This window comes from Aedes aegypti, chromosome 3 (genome assembly GCF_002204515.2).
Source record: "Aedes aegypti strain LVP_AGWG chromosome 3, AaegL5.0 Primary Assembly, whole genome shotgun sequence".
Lineage (NCBI taxonomy): Eukaryota > Metazoa > Arthropoda > Insecta > Diptera > Culicidae > Aedes > Aedes aegypti.
In genome coordinates, this window is record NC_035109.1 from 163,939,621 (window position 1) to 163,958,233 (window position 18,613).

Sequence of the window (18,613 nt, forward strand, 5' to 3'; positions counted from 1 at the left end):
AATAAATCATTATATATGATTCCTCAGCGTTATCGAGCGCCGGAAACCCTTACCTTTCGAATCGTGGGTAAAAAATACGCTTCTGCAACTTTAATAATTTTCAATAAATTGGAATGTATAGCCTTTTTATGATTCTTATTCCGGACGAGTCCTCACTTTTGCCTCATATTCCGGACACTTTGACTCGAATTCCGGACATGTCATGGAAATCATTGATAGAAAAGTCAAATCATCAAATACAATTGTTAAACCACTAAAGAGACGTCGAAGGCAGTTGTGCAGTATAAATTTTCATAGATATTTATCAAAATAGCTTATTAAAACGAGCTTTGAAATTGTGAACTTTCGAACGGCAAAAATTGAAACATTTCGTGTGAAATGTTTCCCATACCAAGTAGAGTGTCCGGGATTAAAAACTGTCCGTATTATGAATCAAAACGGTATATATAATTGTGTGGTTTAACTTCTAACATATATCTGTTCGTAGACAATTAACGTCCACTAGAAGCATTATCGCGTTCGTGTTTAAACTAAAGCCACTGCCCCATATGCAATTTGAAGATTTCAAACTTTTAAGCGATGCACTGTATCGAAGAATGACTTAAATTTTTTGGACGATGATATCAAAATACCTTGTATTGAATAACTCTTTAAAGATTATACTAAGCAAATCAAATAAATTGGAAGAAGATAGGGTATCATTTTACAATTTGGTCAATCTAGTTAAAAAATCATAAAAAAACTGGCAAACAATTAAATGTTATTTTTTTATAAGTTGTACGATGTTCTTATGCATTCCATTTAAACAGAATTTGAATTTGAAAACGGATAAAACTTGATAAAAATATGAGAAATATTATTTTTTGAAGGGTGACTTAATATGTTTGATCGAAAGTGTTTGTGCTGCCAGTAAAGTTTAAACCTGTGTTCCAAAATGAGTTGCACCGGTGGTAAAAAATAAACCTCAACGTAATGTGGTACTCTCATTCTCATCTCGATAAAACGGTGATTACCTTCATCTATGTTTTTTTTCAAGTATTTTCTTTACACATACATATGGCCAATTAATTTGAAGTTATCTACAAAATCTATTATCATGCCGATTCCATCTTCCAAGGTTTTAAATGACAAATAATTTATAAACTTAATGATTCAAAAGCAAATGCATGCTGAAGGTGTCTGAGTTTGATTCCCGGTCGATCCAGGATCTTTTCGTAATGGACGGGAGCGGCCCTCCCAAAAACCAGCCTGATATTGGCCGACACAGGATTCCTCAAGTGGTTTCAGTCTGAAGGTATCCCTGGGAAATTCCTGAGAACATTAACTGAAAAATTTCCTGTAGGAATTTTTGAAGGAATTTGTGGAGAAATTTTTGGATGACTTTCAAAGAAAAGTTTTACCCGGTGAATCTATTCCATATTTTTGCTGTGTAAAGAAACCAGGAATTAATTGTTTTCATATTAAAATTCATAGCATAGTTAATTGGTCATTGACCAATGAACAACTTGGAAATTGCAGGATATACTCTTGAAAATTTTATAAATTAATATTTTCATCTGGATGCAGTAATCATGCTTTTGATTTGTATGAAAAGCATTTAATTGAGATCATGAGAAAAATTAAGGATATTGTGTAATAAATCTTCGAGCTGTTTGGTGGAACACCTATAGATAAAAGAAAACTCGAATTTAGTACTATACCATTTAATTCCACTAGAGTTTGTACTATTTGACAGATACTTAATTCGGGTTTTCATTTATTTAATATTGCAGTGCTTTTATGATTGTCCTTAAGCTACATGATCATTTACATAGAACTTCAGAGCTGGGAGGGGTCTCGTGGACTTTGTTCCATATAAAACATTTAAAATGTATATGCCTTTGCCCACACACGCATACAAAACAGCAACTTTGGCTGAGAAAACCTTTCAGTTAATAATTATGCTGCCGTTATACGCATAATTGACCCATGTTTCAAAATGTGCAATCGAGAAAAACGCATTTGATGATTTCAACACCAGGTGTGTGATAAATTAAATTAAAATATATGTACTTTACTATGCATATAAAAATTAACACACTTTGTTCGGACAAATTGCGGAAAAATAAGAAGCTGGTACAGTCCCATATTGAAAAATAAAGGCATAACAGTCTCTATATGAACTTTCAACCCGAATAACAATTACAAAACGTAAATTGTGTTCAAGATTATATTTTTTGCTGATGCCTGAAAGCATAATGAGCTATCTGTGCGGTGGTGCTAAATAAATATGGCATGCAGAAATATACTAGAAAATTATGAACATTTGTATGAGAATAGAAAACTTAAACTTCGAGCGCAATTTTCTCAATGCCTACTATTTCCATATGGGACAGTTATGCCTTTATGGGCAGTATAAGCTATAATAAATTCCCATATCGACTTGTTGCGATAATCACCGTAATTTGAACGGCACGACGACGAGGGCGAACTGGGAATGACCCGAAAAGGCTGATGGAGGACTATGCGGACTGGCGCGAGTAACAAAATGGGTTTCGGACAGGAAACGAAAAACGTTCTGCGCTATACGGTAGTTCAAATGCGACTTATTTATTGAGTTCAAAGTGTTGGATGGTATATAGTGCAAGTGGTATTATATGTGTCGTACAAGGTGGTATTTGTGATGACGGTAAACTTTAAAAAATAGTATGTTTATCCAAAACCATAATCCCTGCCGCAACATCCAGGGCCACGTTGAAGCGTAGCCTTCAAAATAATGTAGATGACTCACAATGCGTAGATCTTGTATGATCCTGATAATTTGCAACGGCACAACTCGGAGGTTGCTCGACGTCGTATACACGTACATCGATCACACGTACGTACACTGATCGATGCGTGGTCTGAAAATGGTTAAAACGATTAGTCGGCACTTTGGAAAGATTTGGCCCAGGAAAATAATAAATAGACTCTCCTAGTAGAATTTGGCCTGTAGTCAGACCGGAGAGGTCCCGCGAATCGTTGGAAAGGGGCGTCAATGGTCTGGTGCATTCTGCTTGCGCTACTGCTGTGCGCATGTCGTCGTAGTGGTGTGGAGCTGCTTCAATGGTTTTCAGGAACAGTGGTTCGAAGGCCTCGACTACGGCCTCCCGTAGACCACCAGAGTGCGTAGCACAAGGCGGAATAAATTGGAATTCGGTATCGTTCTCCAAACATTCAGATGTCCATGTAATATCACTCAGTTGATCAACCAACATTTGTCGCATCTCCTCAACTTCACAAAGCGCGCGACGAACGAAGCGATTCAGAGAATTGACGCACGACAACACGGCGGCGATGTCGAGTTTAACGGCTTTTACGGCAAAACATACGTATACTGCGACCCAAACCTTAACCGACACGCCCCTGCCTGCCAAAGGTCGATCGAAAAACGGCCACAGGTAATCCTGCCCAGTATTTGCTACGGTTACATGATTTGAAGGGAGTGGAGCCATGAATTGGTTGATTGCTGGGGGTCGAAATCGAATACAAGCCGCACAGTAGTGGACTGTTCTGCGAGTTAGATCTCTGTCACGAAACGGTCAGAAACGTTGACGAACGGTTGTTGACTGTTGAGTTGGGCATAAATGGGCTAGTCGTTCGTTTAGCCGATGTAAACCGGAATCAACGATCCACAGATCAAGTATCTTCAGTGGTGACTCAAATTCAGCATTTCTCAGCGTTTGCGCTTCATTTAGAGAAAGTTGATCACTGCCTTTAGATGATTCATTGGAGATCACTTTAATTCTCGTTGCCGTTGAATCGGGCCGTAGTACTGCAGGGTGGGGCGGAAAATACTGGGGCGACGCGACGCGAGTCATCACCTCCTCCATGTGACGGAGCCGCTCGTTCCTTTTCTTGAAATCCGTGTAACTCTTGCGTAGAGTATCATTGGAGCAAAATCTTCTTTCGACGCAAGAGAATCGGTGAGCTGCAGTATTCCAGGTATCCCCGATTGATGGAAGTAGTTCCTTCCGTACTGGTAATCGCTCTACATAGAGACCGTCACCGTCATGACTGTGCGTCATTGCGAAGTGTGCTTCGCTTCGTTGTTCTTCAGCGGTAAGACATTTGCCATCGCCGAAGTTTTCTACCTCACCGAACCTTCTCACCTGTGAGTCCAAATTGTTGAAAGTGGCGATAAGGCAAGTAACTGAAGCTTCTGGTGCAGTGAAAACCTTTCCAGAGAAAACATAACCGAAACAGGTCTTCTGAAGTGGCGGCAATTGATCGTCGAAAGCAATTTGATCGGGTTGCAGGATAAATGGTAAGAGCTCGGCACCGACAATCAAATCGATACCGTTACATTGATTGAACTGTGGGTCGGCTAATGGAAGATGCTTGGGAATATTCCACATCTTAATGTCCACTGTTTTCGAAGGAAGATTCACCGTTAATTTCGGTAACACCAAACAATCCATCCGGAAGTGTTGTGAATTGAAGCGTGAAGAAATGTTAACAGAAACTAAGTCGCGTACGTTGACAACATATTGGCCGATGCCATTTACGGGCATGTTAATTTTCGTTCGATTAAGCGAAAGACGCTGGCACAACGACTCGGAAATAAAGCTCGACTGGGAGCCACTGTCTAAAAGCGCACGTGCTACTTGCCGATTCCCGTAGTTATCGTGAATATTCACAAGGGCGGTGAACAAAATCACAGTAGTTTCACCAACGATAGACGGTGTAACGGTTTGGCAAGATGTAGACGGAGGTGTGACTGTTCCCGACGAAGGCAGGCGAGGCGCGAATACCGACGGCGGCGACAGCGAGAGCGAACGATTAACCGATGTGACATCCGGGTCATTACTTGACGGAACCGAAGGAGAATGCGACAGATTGGGATTTGGGGTGGTGAATTCGTAGGGTTGAATATGTTGTTGATCTCCGGTCGTCATCAAAGAGGCGGACGAAGGAAGATGAAGCAAGGTGTGATGCTTCTTCTGGCAATATTTGCAGCACCCACTGCTACAATTCCTAGCCTGGTGGGTTGTCTTGATGCAATTAACGCACAAATTGTTCCGTTTTACCAAATCGAAACGTTGATGTGGAGTTTGGTTTCGAAAAATCTCGCATTGAAACAAGAAGTGTGCCTGATGGCAGGCTGCACATCTAGGTACCTGTTCCGCGGCCAAATGATTCGCAGTGAGTCTTGACTGTATTACCTTGAGTTCCGATGTCGGACTACAAACTGTTTGGGAGAGCTGTAGAGACTGTAGTGTGCGTGACTGTTGATGAATGAACTTGATGAGATCATCGTACAAAGGGCGCGTAGTTTTGTCGCGAGTATGTTCCCATTGTTTCTGAGAGGTGGCGTCCATTCGACTAAATAGTAACTCCACCAATACAGAATCCCAATGCTGAGCTTTAGTTTCTAATGTGTCCAAGATTTTGACGTGTTTTTCGAACTCATCAGCTAGCTCGGAAAGTCCGGCTGCAGATTCATCGCCTAGTGGAGGCACCGAAAAGAGTGCAGATATGTGCTGCTTAATCAACAGATTTTTGTCCTCGTAGCGATCAGTGATTAGCTTCCACGCAACAGTGTAACTGTACGCCGATATTGAAAGGGATGATATTATGCGGGCAGCATCTCCTCTCAAAGAAGCACGAAGATAGTGCAGTTTCTGGATATTTGTCAACTGATAATTGTCATGGATCAGAGACTTAAACAGATCATGGAGCTCTGGGAGGCGTACACCAGAGGAAGCAGGAAGTACATGAAGGTTTTGAACGGAAGCAGGTGGATTCGCTTGGGCAGGAGCTGGAAGCTTTTGGGAAAGTGAACCTTTCAAACGGTAATACATGTTTTGGAACTTTGCACGTGTTTCAGCGACAGCAGGATCTTCGTCGTGAAGTGCTTCGAGTTCCATATCGACGTTTTCCAGCTCCTCCCATAACTTATCCAAACGTTCAAGCCGGAAGGGTATTTCGGCTTCTTGTGAAGCTTCAAATCGTTCATCGAATTCGCGAATCAATTCTGCAGTTTTAAGTAAGTTTGCCCTTTTGGCGACTAACTGCTTAAGGCTTCGCGTGGCGGTTGCCATTTTCCCAACAATAGAAAGATCACTCACCTGCTCCGATCGTACTTAGCCTGATCTCTACAGCGTGGGGTACCGATGAAAGTCCAATCGTGCGAATCACTTAGATTAGTTACAGCGGCAGTCAAACTAAGCTGCGCTAGCACTACACTTTGAGCCTTAAGCGGCCACGTTGGATGACGGCTATTTGCAGAACAATTAATGTTCAAACAATACGAACTGGCTGGCAAACAATGGTTGAATTGCCTTTATTGTTCTGTGCAAATCACACGCGGAGTGGCAAAATGGCCTTGCACAAACGATATGGGTTCTTCGTTCCGTGGGAACAGATCACTATCCGGGATTGTCCCGGGTTTCGGCACCAAAATGTTGCGATAATCACCGTAATTTGAACGGCACGACGACGAGGGCGAACTGGGAATGACCCGAAAAGGCTGATGGAGGACTATGCGGACTGGCGCGAGTAACAAAATGGGTTTCGGACAGGAAACGAAAAACGTTCTGCGCTATACGGTAGTTCAAATGCGACTTATTTATTGAGTTCAAAGTGTTGGATGGTATATAGTGCAAGTGGTATTATATGTGTCGTACAAGGTGGTATTTGTGATGACGGTAAACTTTAAAAAATAGTATGTTTATCCAAAACCATAATCCCTGCCGCAACACGACTCTTACTGTAGGCTTGACAAAAACTCATCTGCGGAGTAAATTTTGAACTGAGAATTCACGACACAAATCTCCACACGATTTGTCATTTCTATGGACTTGACTTGCAAAACCATGATATTTGATACATCTCAAATAAAGTTTTAAATCAGTCAACATAATTGACACTTGCACCGAAGTATGTAGTCAGGTCATCCAAAACCTCTTGAACTATTCTTCTTTTGACTTGATTGCAAATTCATGAATTTTGTTGTGTCACTATATAGGTCTCAGAACCGCCAATGTAATGGCCACTTAGTTTTGGGAACTTGTAATCAGAAGACACAGTGTGTTTGTTTGACAAATTGAGACATGAATTTGCGAAAAAATACGCGTTCTAGTGAGACTCGAACTCACGACTCCGTGTACGCTAGACCGGCGCTTTAACCAACTAAGCTACAGCTGAGCTGAGAGCTCAACGCATACTGGATTTCGTGCCGGCAAGTGTTCGGCTTATAGGTATGCGGCTGTAGAGCGTAAGAACTCAGCATTCATAAACAATTCGATCTCACTTGCGATCGGGAGATACTAACGTGAGCGTGTTGGGGGTTTGGCATCTAAGTCCGAAAGAGACATGGATTTGCGAAAAGAGATGTGTTCATAGTTAGTACTCGTATTCAGTTTGGCTTTCTATTCCGCAGAATCATAAGGTGTTTTGTAGCTTAATTGGTTAAAGCGCCGGTCTAGCGTACACGGAGTCGTGAGTTCGAGTCTCACTAGAACGCGTATTTTTTTCGCAAATTCATGTCTCAATTTGTCAAACAAACACACTGTGTCTTCTGATTACAAGTTCCCAAAACTATGTTTCGGACATACTAGCAATATCTGGTATATGCCAGTAAAGGGCAAACATTCATTAATGTAATGGCCACTTCCTGTAGGGAACAGCGTATCCAAAACAACCTGGCATGTTGTCAAGTCATCTAAAAACGTTTGAATTACCCTTCTTTAGCCTTGATTTGGGAATTGGGTCCTAAAATGTTTAATGAAATCTTGTTTTTATTTAATGACATGAAAGAGCATGTTACTGCAACTATTTTAGCATTTTTTCCGCTCAAATAACGGCTACATCATATTTAAACTTTAATTTAAAAATTGGGTCCATAAATGAACCTTGACACTTTTGATCATATTTGACGTTCGCTTAATCGACAAAAACACCACAGGGCTTTTAGTTTTAACACTGAGGTTGTTCCTAACTGACATTTCGGAAGGGACACGGAAAGAAAAATACACCCAAAATTTGAGTTTAAGCCAAGGAGTGTGACAAAATTTAAAAAAATGTTTTTTGGACTTAAACAAAAGAAAAACATTAAAAAATTAAGTAAACATGTGTTTTTGGCCAAAACTTAAGCGTTTGGCATTAAAATTGGGACAGGCCTTTAGGACCCTATTAATGAAGTTTGATATTGCCTGTTAGGCTCCTGAACCGCCAATTTAGTGGCCATTTCCCCCAGGGAACCGAGTATCCACAACAATCCGACATGTGATCAAGTCATTCAAATACATATGAACCAGCTTAAGACTTGATTTGCAAATTCAATATGATTGATATATCGCAAGCCAGGTTTCAGATTCGTCAATATAGTGGCTTTTTCTACCAGTGAACCGGCAATAGGAATAACCCAGCATGTGGCCAAGTCATCTAAAAACGCTTGAACTATTTTCATTTATACTTGATTTACTAAATCATGAAGTTGATTTTCCGCAAGCCATGTACTCGAAATTGTAGTGATTACTGATTCTTTATGAGGGTTAACATTAGTACTCCCGTAATAAATCCGAAATTACGCTAAATTTCGAGCCGATGCCCTGAAACCGCGGTAGAAGACTAGAAGAATTTTATGATCGATCCTTGAAATTCAACTGAATTTCGTTGAAAAACGTATGATAAATTATTCTGATATTGAAAATTTCAATCAAATTGGACATCTGGCACGCATGAATGATGAATTCTCCTCGATTATACAAATTCACAAAACATTAAAAACTGCGTACTGAATATTTTGTTCGAGATCAGCGCTGCGAATTGTTTAGTGTGACAGATATGCGTAGAAATACAGTAGTGGGATAGTTATGCGTGGAAATTCAACAATGGGACAAATTGACTTGGCTTGTTTTTTTTTGAGTTTCCAAAAAAAGTCAATTTTGACAAGTGTTTTCTAAAACTATACGTAAAATTGAAGTGTTTCATGACAAAAAGTCAAAATGCACAAAAAGTAACATGGGACAATTATGCGTATAACGGCAGTAGGTAAGTGCTCATAAGTACACTAAGCTGAGGAGCAGGGCTCTGTCTCCATTGGGACATAACGCCAGAAAAAAATTAAGATCATATTGTCTACAAAACAGAAACATGTGATCAGTGGGAGGGGGTGTGCTTGAAGGTCAACCCTCCCTCCCTCTTCTCCTTAGCGGATTTTGGAACAAGTTTTTGGTGTGAAACTACTTGAAATACGAAAAACTTCAGGCTGTGCCGCTCTTAACAGCATGTTTGGCTTATTCAGTTTTGAAAATGTGAATTGAATTTTATTTTTTGATTGGAATTCAAATTAGTGAGGCTTTGGTGATCACCAAAGTTCCTGATAGTGAGATATACTATTAATAAAATATTGTGCATCCCAATAATTTTTTTCCAACGAGTCGTGTTTACACTTACGCCCTCTCGGAGGGTTGACAATTCGGAGGTTCTATTACTAAAATGATGAAGGATATTTCCCTTTACGAAATTTTACAGGCTTGCCATAGTGGCGACCATTAGCATCCGTAAATTGCTGTGGAGGCTTTAAATAACATGAAACTAGTTTTGTTTGAAAAATGACATATTCTCATATCTCTGGGTTTTGGTGGGTTTCCAGCAGGTATTTTGTTTTAATTGCTTGATGAAATTGTGTCGTTTTCGTTCAATCTATCATAAATTGTTCTAAAAATAAAGTAAAAATGTAGAATTTTTCTCATCTGGTTTTTTCAAAATATTTAATGTCGTGTTACAATCATTGCAATGCTTTTTTTTTCTCAAGAAAAGTACTGATCTACAAATTATGGCTTTTAATTGTTGTGACTACACAAAGTACCTATTAAACTGCCAATGTCTCAATTTTAAAAGAAATTCTTAATTTTATGCAGTTATTCAATTATTTTGCTGGATAAAACAAAAACAAAATGATTTGGTTGAACCGTCTTAAACCATTCCAATTTTCGTAAAAACATCTACTTTTTCTAATTCAAATTTTCTAATTTTCTGGATTCACCACTGCAAATTATATGAAATATTACATGCAGGTCTATTTTTTTGAATTTATGAAAACAAAGTTAACTGAGAGGTTATTGTGATCTATTGAACATAATTTGTAAGCAACCTTAGACGAACAACCAAGCTGTAGTCGGAGAGATGATCACTAATTTTGTAAGATATCTCATCCTGCTGCTCCAACAGTTCTCGCTGAGCATTGCTGCGATACCTAAATTACTTTATTGAACCTAAGAATTCACCTCGCTCGTGCTGTATATCACGGCATAAATTCTACTCTACCTTGTCCACTTCTGTGTAATTTATAGACGACCTAAAACCCTTCAAAATGCATCAAAAGTGCAACATCATAAGCAAGAAATGCATAAATCTGTTCTGCTCTGCACCTTAGCTCAGCTATTAGTGCGAGGAATTTAAAGAGTTCAGTCTTCATAAACACACTTTCGCTACTGCGATGGTCGTGCGGCGAGCGCACTAAATCTATTTATGCGACTGTTTGCAAACCGAACGCCGCAGCGAAGAGAATATGGCGCATGTTGCGAAGCGATTTCATTTTCCCTTCGCTTCGGCACGACCAACATGTCGTCTCCGAGAATTTCATTCACACGCGGAGGCATCAACCAACGAACGAACGAACGAATAGGGTAACCAACTATTATTTTTTTGCTGTTTGAAGCACAACTTTCAACGTGATATTGTGATGAATCTATAAGACACTTTGATAGTCAACAAGTTAATGCATGTTTTGTAGAAGAACTTTTTTAACATTCATTACGATGATTTTCAAATAAAATTCATGAAAATACGTAAAAAAATGCTGATTTTTCCGTCACTTTTTGCAAACCTTCCATAATTTCAGCCTTTGAATATTTTTTTACAAAAAGATGGCTAAGTTGAAAATCTTAAAATCGTGAATAACTCTCTTGGCATGGATTTTCGACCCTATGTTCCATGGGCACTTTTTCATATCTCATGGAGACCTATCAACTCTCAAATTATTAAAAACCCGGAACCAAACATCCTGTATAGTATGCTATACTGATGGCTCCCTTATTGAAGGTAGAGTTGGTGCAGGTGTATATTCTCATGAGCTAAGACTGAATAAGTTTTACTCACTTGGTAGACACGAATTGAGGAACGAAATTCAGTCAACTCAGTAAGCCTTGTATGGGTACCTGACCATTCTTTTAGCGCTGGAAATACATTGGCTGATGAGCTAGCTCTTAATGGAGCATCGCATGACTTCATTGGCCCTGAGCCAGATAAATTCATGGGCGAAAACTCAGCACACCTTCTTCTTCCTTTTCTTCTTGACATTAACGTCCTCACCGGGACAGAGCCTGCTTCTCAGCTTAGTGTTCTTATGAGCACATCCACAGTTATTAACTGAGAGCTTTCTTTGCCGATTGACCATTTTTGCATGTGTATATCGTGTGGCAGGTACGAAGATACTTGTATACCCTGGGAATCGAGAAAATTTCCGCTTATGTCAGAAGCCTGAATCTTCAGGACAATCTGTTAATTCGCAGTGATAATGAGCTATAGGCTTTCTTATCGCTTGTTGAGTTAAGAGATTTAAAGTTCCGCGTACTAATTGCCCAATTGCAAATCCAGTTTCTCTATTTCATTGTTTCAAGTACGTCGCATATCCATTGGTACGCCATGCACAGCATTTGTTAACTCATCGGAATGCCCAAACTTATAAAATATGTTTAAAATTCTATTCAATGTTAATACAAATTGCGTAACTTTTCTTGATGCATTGATAAGGATAAAGAAACCAATTTAATTTTTATCTTATCGAACATTGTGGCAGAAACAGAGTGATGTTTGAACCATTGATTGCGTCGCTTGCTTCTGCGGGGGTGGATGATGTTTATAAGGGGGGGGGATGGGCAGTGCGCCGTTATTGACTTTCAAATTTTGAGCTGTCATGTACAGTGACTCAACCTCATTTTCGTACGGGGCACTGTGTCCATATCAAGTAGGATTAAAACTATTAAATGATTTACGGACTTCGACATACTTTATCAATTACGAAGGTCGTAGGTGTCATCTATTGGTCGGCAGTCATGAACTCTATTTATTCGCTAAAATCTTTGGAATATTGGAAAAGTATTGAATTTGTGTTTAAATTTAAGCCAATCCCATATTCGTACACCTAACAGAAATCTAACAAACAACATTTAAAACTATTTTTTATGTGCTAAACGATTGCTCAATATCTTAATTACGTTGTTCAGATGTAGTAGAGTACATTTAGAAAAAATATAGGCGGGCATATTTGAAACTTATGTGAATTTAAGAAAAATACCACCTTTTTAATGTTGTTTTGCTTAAAACAATCTAGTAAGTCGAACAATAACGCATTTTTTTTCAAGTACACTTCATTAACAATGATTACTACGAATACTGAACGAGTTTCAAAAACATATAATCAGTTTTAGAGTACTTACGAGTGAATATCGGTATATCATACTTCACAATCTTGATTAATATAACATTTATAAAAAATCTGAACCAACAATTATAGTCAATTTCTTTCAGTTTAGCTCTTAAATGGATGTACATTATCAATAGTTAATATTCCTATCTTAAAATTGCGCAATTATTATGTTTATTTCTTATTTAACTACCGAACAATATAATAGAGATCAATAGAATAAATATTATTGCCGTCACTATAATACATGCGTTATTTGAAATGATGAAAACAACAGGTTATATTCTAGTAAAAAGTATATTATTGTTCTCCGCTCACTCGCAATATCTTGTATTTATATTATAAAATGAATAAACCGCAGAATAGGGTCCTATTTTGAGTATAATTTGAATATGAATTAAAAAGTAATTGAATATTGAGATTACATCAATTTTGTGAAGGTATGTACAGCATAGTGTAGAGTACTTTGTTGTAAAACGAAGTTCTTATTTAAAATTCTTTCTACAGACTAGTTTGAAATTAACCTTTTACTGTTGTTCAGAACAAAAATTTGGTTTACATTGTTTGAAAATAACATTTAAGAAGAGTTTTGAAGTTATGACATAACAATTTTATAAACTCAAGGGGGATAAAAACTTTTTTCGATTTCTGTAAACTAAATATATTTTCACCAAAACTCTTTCAGTGCTCATGAATATATTTTTCAGATTGATTCCTACAACAAAAGTAAACACTATTGTTAGAATTAATGAGTTTTGTAGCAAAAACCATTGAAAAACTGGTATTTTTAATAATTCTACCTAAGTTTTATATATGTCCGCTTATAAATTGTCCAAATGTACTCTACTACGTCTGAACAACATAATATAGCACTTAAGCAAGCAAATATAGCATTGAAATTCAGTTTTGAATGTTGTATGTTTGAATTTTGATAGGTGTACGAATATGGGATTGGGTGAATTTTAGAAACAAATCAATACTTTTTCATTAATCCAAAGATGAATGTAAATGGAAACATTTTATGACTGTCAAATAATATATGACACCTATGGCCATCAATATAGATAAAGCATTTCAAACTCAATATATCATTTAATAGTTTTTTACTTACTTGATGTGACGCCAGTGTCCTGTACGAATATGAAATTGGGCCACTGTACGTTGAGAATGGTTAGCCGATTCCATGCCCCATTCATTAAATTCCAGTGCAACTTCGATTGTTCTGGTCAGTCACGAAGTGGCAACTACGAATTTTACAGCCATCTATGTTCATGCCCATGCTCAATCTTTACATTGTGGCAGAAGCAACACAGTAAAAATATTCGCTGGAAATCTCTTTCTATTGCGATATCTCAGGCGGAAAAAAATCCTTTGTAAAAAGGTATTTCTAACGACAATAAGTATATGCTTGCTAGATATGCAATCACAATATTGTTGACAATCAAGAATGGTCGATTGACTGCATACTTATAACAAACCATACTTCAACGCAGTCCTTCGCTAAGCCATCACGACCGGCGAACAAGCATAAAACGGCCTGAACTAATTAGATTTTTCCTCCGAACAAACAATCACTTCTATTCATTCAATCAATTCATTTATAATTTTCCCGTTCGTTTTGCGCCATTTTTTTGCACCATCAACAATCGGGGATGGTCGGAAGACAATTGAACAAACTGGTACCTACAACATCATCATCAGCATCATCATCACCGTCACAGCGGTAGTCGATGTAGTCGGTTGTCGTCGTTTTCCATCTTGTTTGATTGTCATTGTCATCTGTGGAGGTCTTTGTTGCTGTTGTTTCCACTCTATTATAATAGCTATCAGTGCCAACGTTGATTCCGATTCCGGCAAACAGCGAGCTTTTGATTTACTCTCCTTTGTTCTACGAGTGGGGATGATTTGTTTGGCAATTTTTCCATTGTTTTTCTCGTTCACTCATTTTTCCATTCTGTTTCTCGTTTCAGAAATCAAAATTCATCCGGGTGGAGTGCAAACAAACGACGATCAATTAAATATAATTGGAGGTAGGTGACTGTGACACAAACTCCCGGTGCTTGGTGAGATAGTCGAGCTTCCGAGGATTGCTGATGTAGCTTTTTTTTTCGTTTGCACCGGTTGTACGAGAGCGAAATCCATTCCGATGATGGCAAGTCTGTGATACTTCAATGGTATTGTAATTGAATCTGTATAGAGTAGCTTGATTTTGACTTAATTGAATGGTCTTGTAGTGGTTACTGACTTCAGGAACAATATTGTGATCTGGTTTATTCAAGAAAGCTACATAAAATTTGAATCTGATGGAAAACTCTTCCAAAACTATCAAACCACAAAAATGTTCAGTTCTTCGCCTCTCCTTTCCGGCATTAGGTCCCAACTGGGACAGAGCCTACTTCTCAGTTTAGTGTTCTTATGAGCACTTATTAACTGAGAATTTTCTTGGCCAATTGACCATTTTGCATATAAACATCGTGAGGCAGGTACGGGAATACTATATGCCCTGAAAGTCGGGAGTATTTCCATTACGAAAAGATCCGCGATCAGCGGAATAGAAACCCACGGCCCTTAGCTTGGTATAACTGAACAGCTGGCCAATGACGGTCCATGAAAATTTTGAAATTTTTCTATGGACAAATGACCACGAGGGTGGAGGGGGATCTTAAAATCCAAAAAAATGGCCATGATGTTAATGGATAGCCCTTAAAGTGGTCATAGCAGTCTGTGTTTCTGAAAATGCTTCCTTCACCTTAAAAAATGTTGAAGTTTGATATCCACAGTAATACGATTTCGGACACATTCAAAATTGGCCACATCCCCCGGGGCACCTCAAACCGACTATAGAGCAGTTGATGGTTCTTGAAATAGTTCCGGATGACTCAGCTTCGAAAATCTTGAATCTTTGTTACCCATATTGATATGATTTAACTTGGCCACATTCCCCGGGGTATTTGGAACCTACTTTTGAGTGATCATAACAGCCAGTGATTCTGGAAATATTTTTAAAAGCATTACATTCAAAATTCTTAAAATTGATATGGTACCGCACATGTTTCTAATTGGCTACTTCCTCCAGAGCACCTAGAACCTACTATAGATTGGTCAGAACATCTTATGGTTCTAAATATTTTCCTGAGAGCATCGTCTTGAAGTTTGATGCCCTATTGGATATAATACATGTTAATACATGATTGGAAATATAAAATTGACTAATCATGCTTTCCGGAACCAATTTTATAGAAATGGTCATGTCTCGAAAGATTATCAACGAATCTTATTGCGTCCAGCGATATCCAATCTTCAATTGATTCTAGTTTCTTGGGAAAATGTTAAAATCTGTAGAACTTCACAGCACACAAAATTGCAAGCGACAGAAAAAATGTGATTTGGACATAACCTCGGAAAATACGGAACATTTCCGGTGGCCGAAGGCATATAGCCAAGCAAATTACTGAAACTAGACCAAATTTGCAATTGAATGCTTCCGGATATATCCAATTCCATCAATTTTTCAAAAAGTTATATGCATTTGAATTCTTAATCGCTAAATCATTTTTCCTAACCCCTGTATCTCGTCGCTGTGCTTCATGAAGTTTTTCTTGAAGCATAGAACCCTCGCGATTGCTGCACTATATTTCGCTGATTCCGGTTGCTGCTTCTCGAATGAAGCTATTTTCCAGTCTAGATGTTCGTTGTCAGAAATATCTTCAGGTTACTCGATGTTGATGACTGGCTCCTTGAGGAATAAAGGACTACCCCCGCAGACCTCTGGTGACCAAGTCGACGGGATTACTTCCTCTGGAAACAATATCTAGTGGATTGGATAATGGTCGGACATAGTTCACCAGATGGCCTTCAGTGAGACGTTGTCTTTCAGCGACACGATTGCGTACAAATCTTTCCAGTTGGTCGTTTCCCCAGCATGTAGTCAAGCTGGAGCTGCTAGGGCGATTCTACCCTATTACCCCGAATGCCATTTCCCCGAATCCCATCACCCCGAATTCCATTACCCCGAATGTACCATTACCCCGAATTCCATCACCCCGAATGTTATTTCCCCGAATTCACAATTATCTTGACATGATGATATTGATGACATTTCCCCATGATTGTGGAATTCGGGGTAATGTCATTCGGGGTGATGGGTCGTTCGGGGGTTTGGAATTCGGGGTAATGGCGTTCGGGTTAATGGCATTCGGGGTAATGGGGTAGAATCGCTAGGGCGGAGAACTGCATGATAGGAGTATGTCTTCTAGCTTTCATCATCGTTGGTTTCGTTAACTTCCCAGCAGTAACCGAGATCTTGATACTCCTGAATGAAGTTGACGCAATGCGTCTTCAGGTCCGGATTTCGTTGCAACCTGTTCTCCAGTATGTAAAACCGCTTTAATGCCAAAGAACGACAGCTGTCCAATTAAGCAACGTTGTTCTTCATCGGAAGTCAGACTGTGAACCTATCATAACGCTCTCGGTAGTACGTCGAAATATAATGTTGTTCGCACTGTTGCTCTTCGGATGACATCGCTGTGGTGTTCGGTGCTTCTTGTTCTACTTCCCAAATTTTGTGAATTAAATCAGCGATATCATTGATCGATGCCACTTGTTGCCATAGCGGTTGTCCTTGGATGATGCATCTAGCATTAGACTGGCCCTTAAACAAAAAAGTTGTAAAATTCAACGGGGCACCCCCTAGATATGTGCCTTAGGGTAAGAAAACAGCTCTCTCAAAATTTCAACTCATTTGGTTGCTCTCCCAGCTGGCGCATTCAATTCAAAGTTTGTATGGAATATTCGTCTCAAATATATTGAAAATTGACCCTTTGTCACTGTTTCGTCTCGTACACTAGTTAATCGCGATCAATTGAGCCCAGAATGACAAATTCACTAGTTGATACGCTAATGAACATAGTTACCGAAGGTTGTATCTTGATTTAAGCTTATTTTCATTAAGCTTTTAGTCGTTGAAAGTTAGGCTTAGATCAGCACTCCCGTACAATCACACATGTGCATGCACCTTGTGCCGCAGCTCGCCCAGCGTCATAGGTGGCTATGATGCGCTTAGTGGCTACCACCCAGCTATGTTGAAGAAATACTAAGCAATATTGCAAATCTACTTCAGATAGTCAAAACACTAACTTTATCAATTTTAATCATCATACAACCTTCTACAATATTGTTTGCTATAGTATCAAGTAGTGTTTTTGACATTCTGGGTTCAATTGAACGCGATCAACAATTTTCCTGACTCAAACAGGAGATGATGTGCTGTTTCCTATATGTTGGAGCTGAAAATCCCATATTAACTTTAATTCAATTGCGCCAGCTCATGGAACGACCAAATGAGCTGAAACTTTCAGGAAGTCTTCCTCTGACCCTAAAGAATAATCCTGGCGGGTGCCCCGTGGAATTATACAACTTTATTTTTCTCCCATACTAAGGTGGGCCAGTCTAATCTAGCATATAGTCGGGTTTATTCTACGACTGGCGTGAGGTGACAATTGTCAGTCTCGTATAGCGAGGTGACAATTCTCGACTCGAGTGAAGTGACTCGCCGTGTAAATCAAATGGAGAGTCACTTCACTCGAGTCGAGAATTGTCACATCGCTATACGAGACCGACAATTGTCACCTCACGTCAGTAGTAGAATAAACCCGAGTATCTGCTATAAGCCACCCAAAGTGTGACTCTCGTAGCTCTGGCAGGTGTTCGTCGATAATGATGTGCCCTGGCTTCAATAGTTGGAAGAACATCTCGGCTCCGAACAGCATGTCAATGCTACAGGCCCGGAAGAATTTCGGATAGGCTAGTTGGATGTCAACAGGAATGTTCCAACTTGAGGAGTCGACGGACAGGATTGTGCCAGCTACTTTTGGAATAACCAAGCATTCCAGCTTAGCCGGGAAATCTCTGCAATGAGACTGCACGCTCACCTCTATCTTGTCACGAGCAGTCATTCGAATGTTGTTGATGTTAGCTATCGGAACAACGGCGGGTTGTCTTCGGATGCCAATAAAATTGGCCAGCTTTTCACTGATGAAATTCACCAGGGAGCCACTGTCCAGGAGAACGCGGCACTTCTGTTGTTCGTTTTCGTCTCTCGCCGAACTGTCTTCCGTGACTGCATTTCCACACGAGCAACTGGTGGACAGAGATGCAACA

At 39.3% G+C, this 18,613-nt stretch overlaps 1 protein-coding gene across 1 annotated transcript in view; it reads left to right on the forward strand.

Annotated features, from left to right (window-relative positions):
- LOC5578435 (lachesin) overlaps positions 1–18,613 on the forward strand; it is a 334,955-nt gene that overhangs the window by 302,247 nt on the left and 14,095 nt on the right. Inside the window, exon 8 of the mRNA XM_021849376.1 lies at positions 14,425–14,484. Coding sequence (XP_021705068.1) covers positions 14,425–14,484 — 60 coding nt within the window. The remainder of the gene's footprint in view (positions 1–14,424; positions 14,485–18,613) is intronic.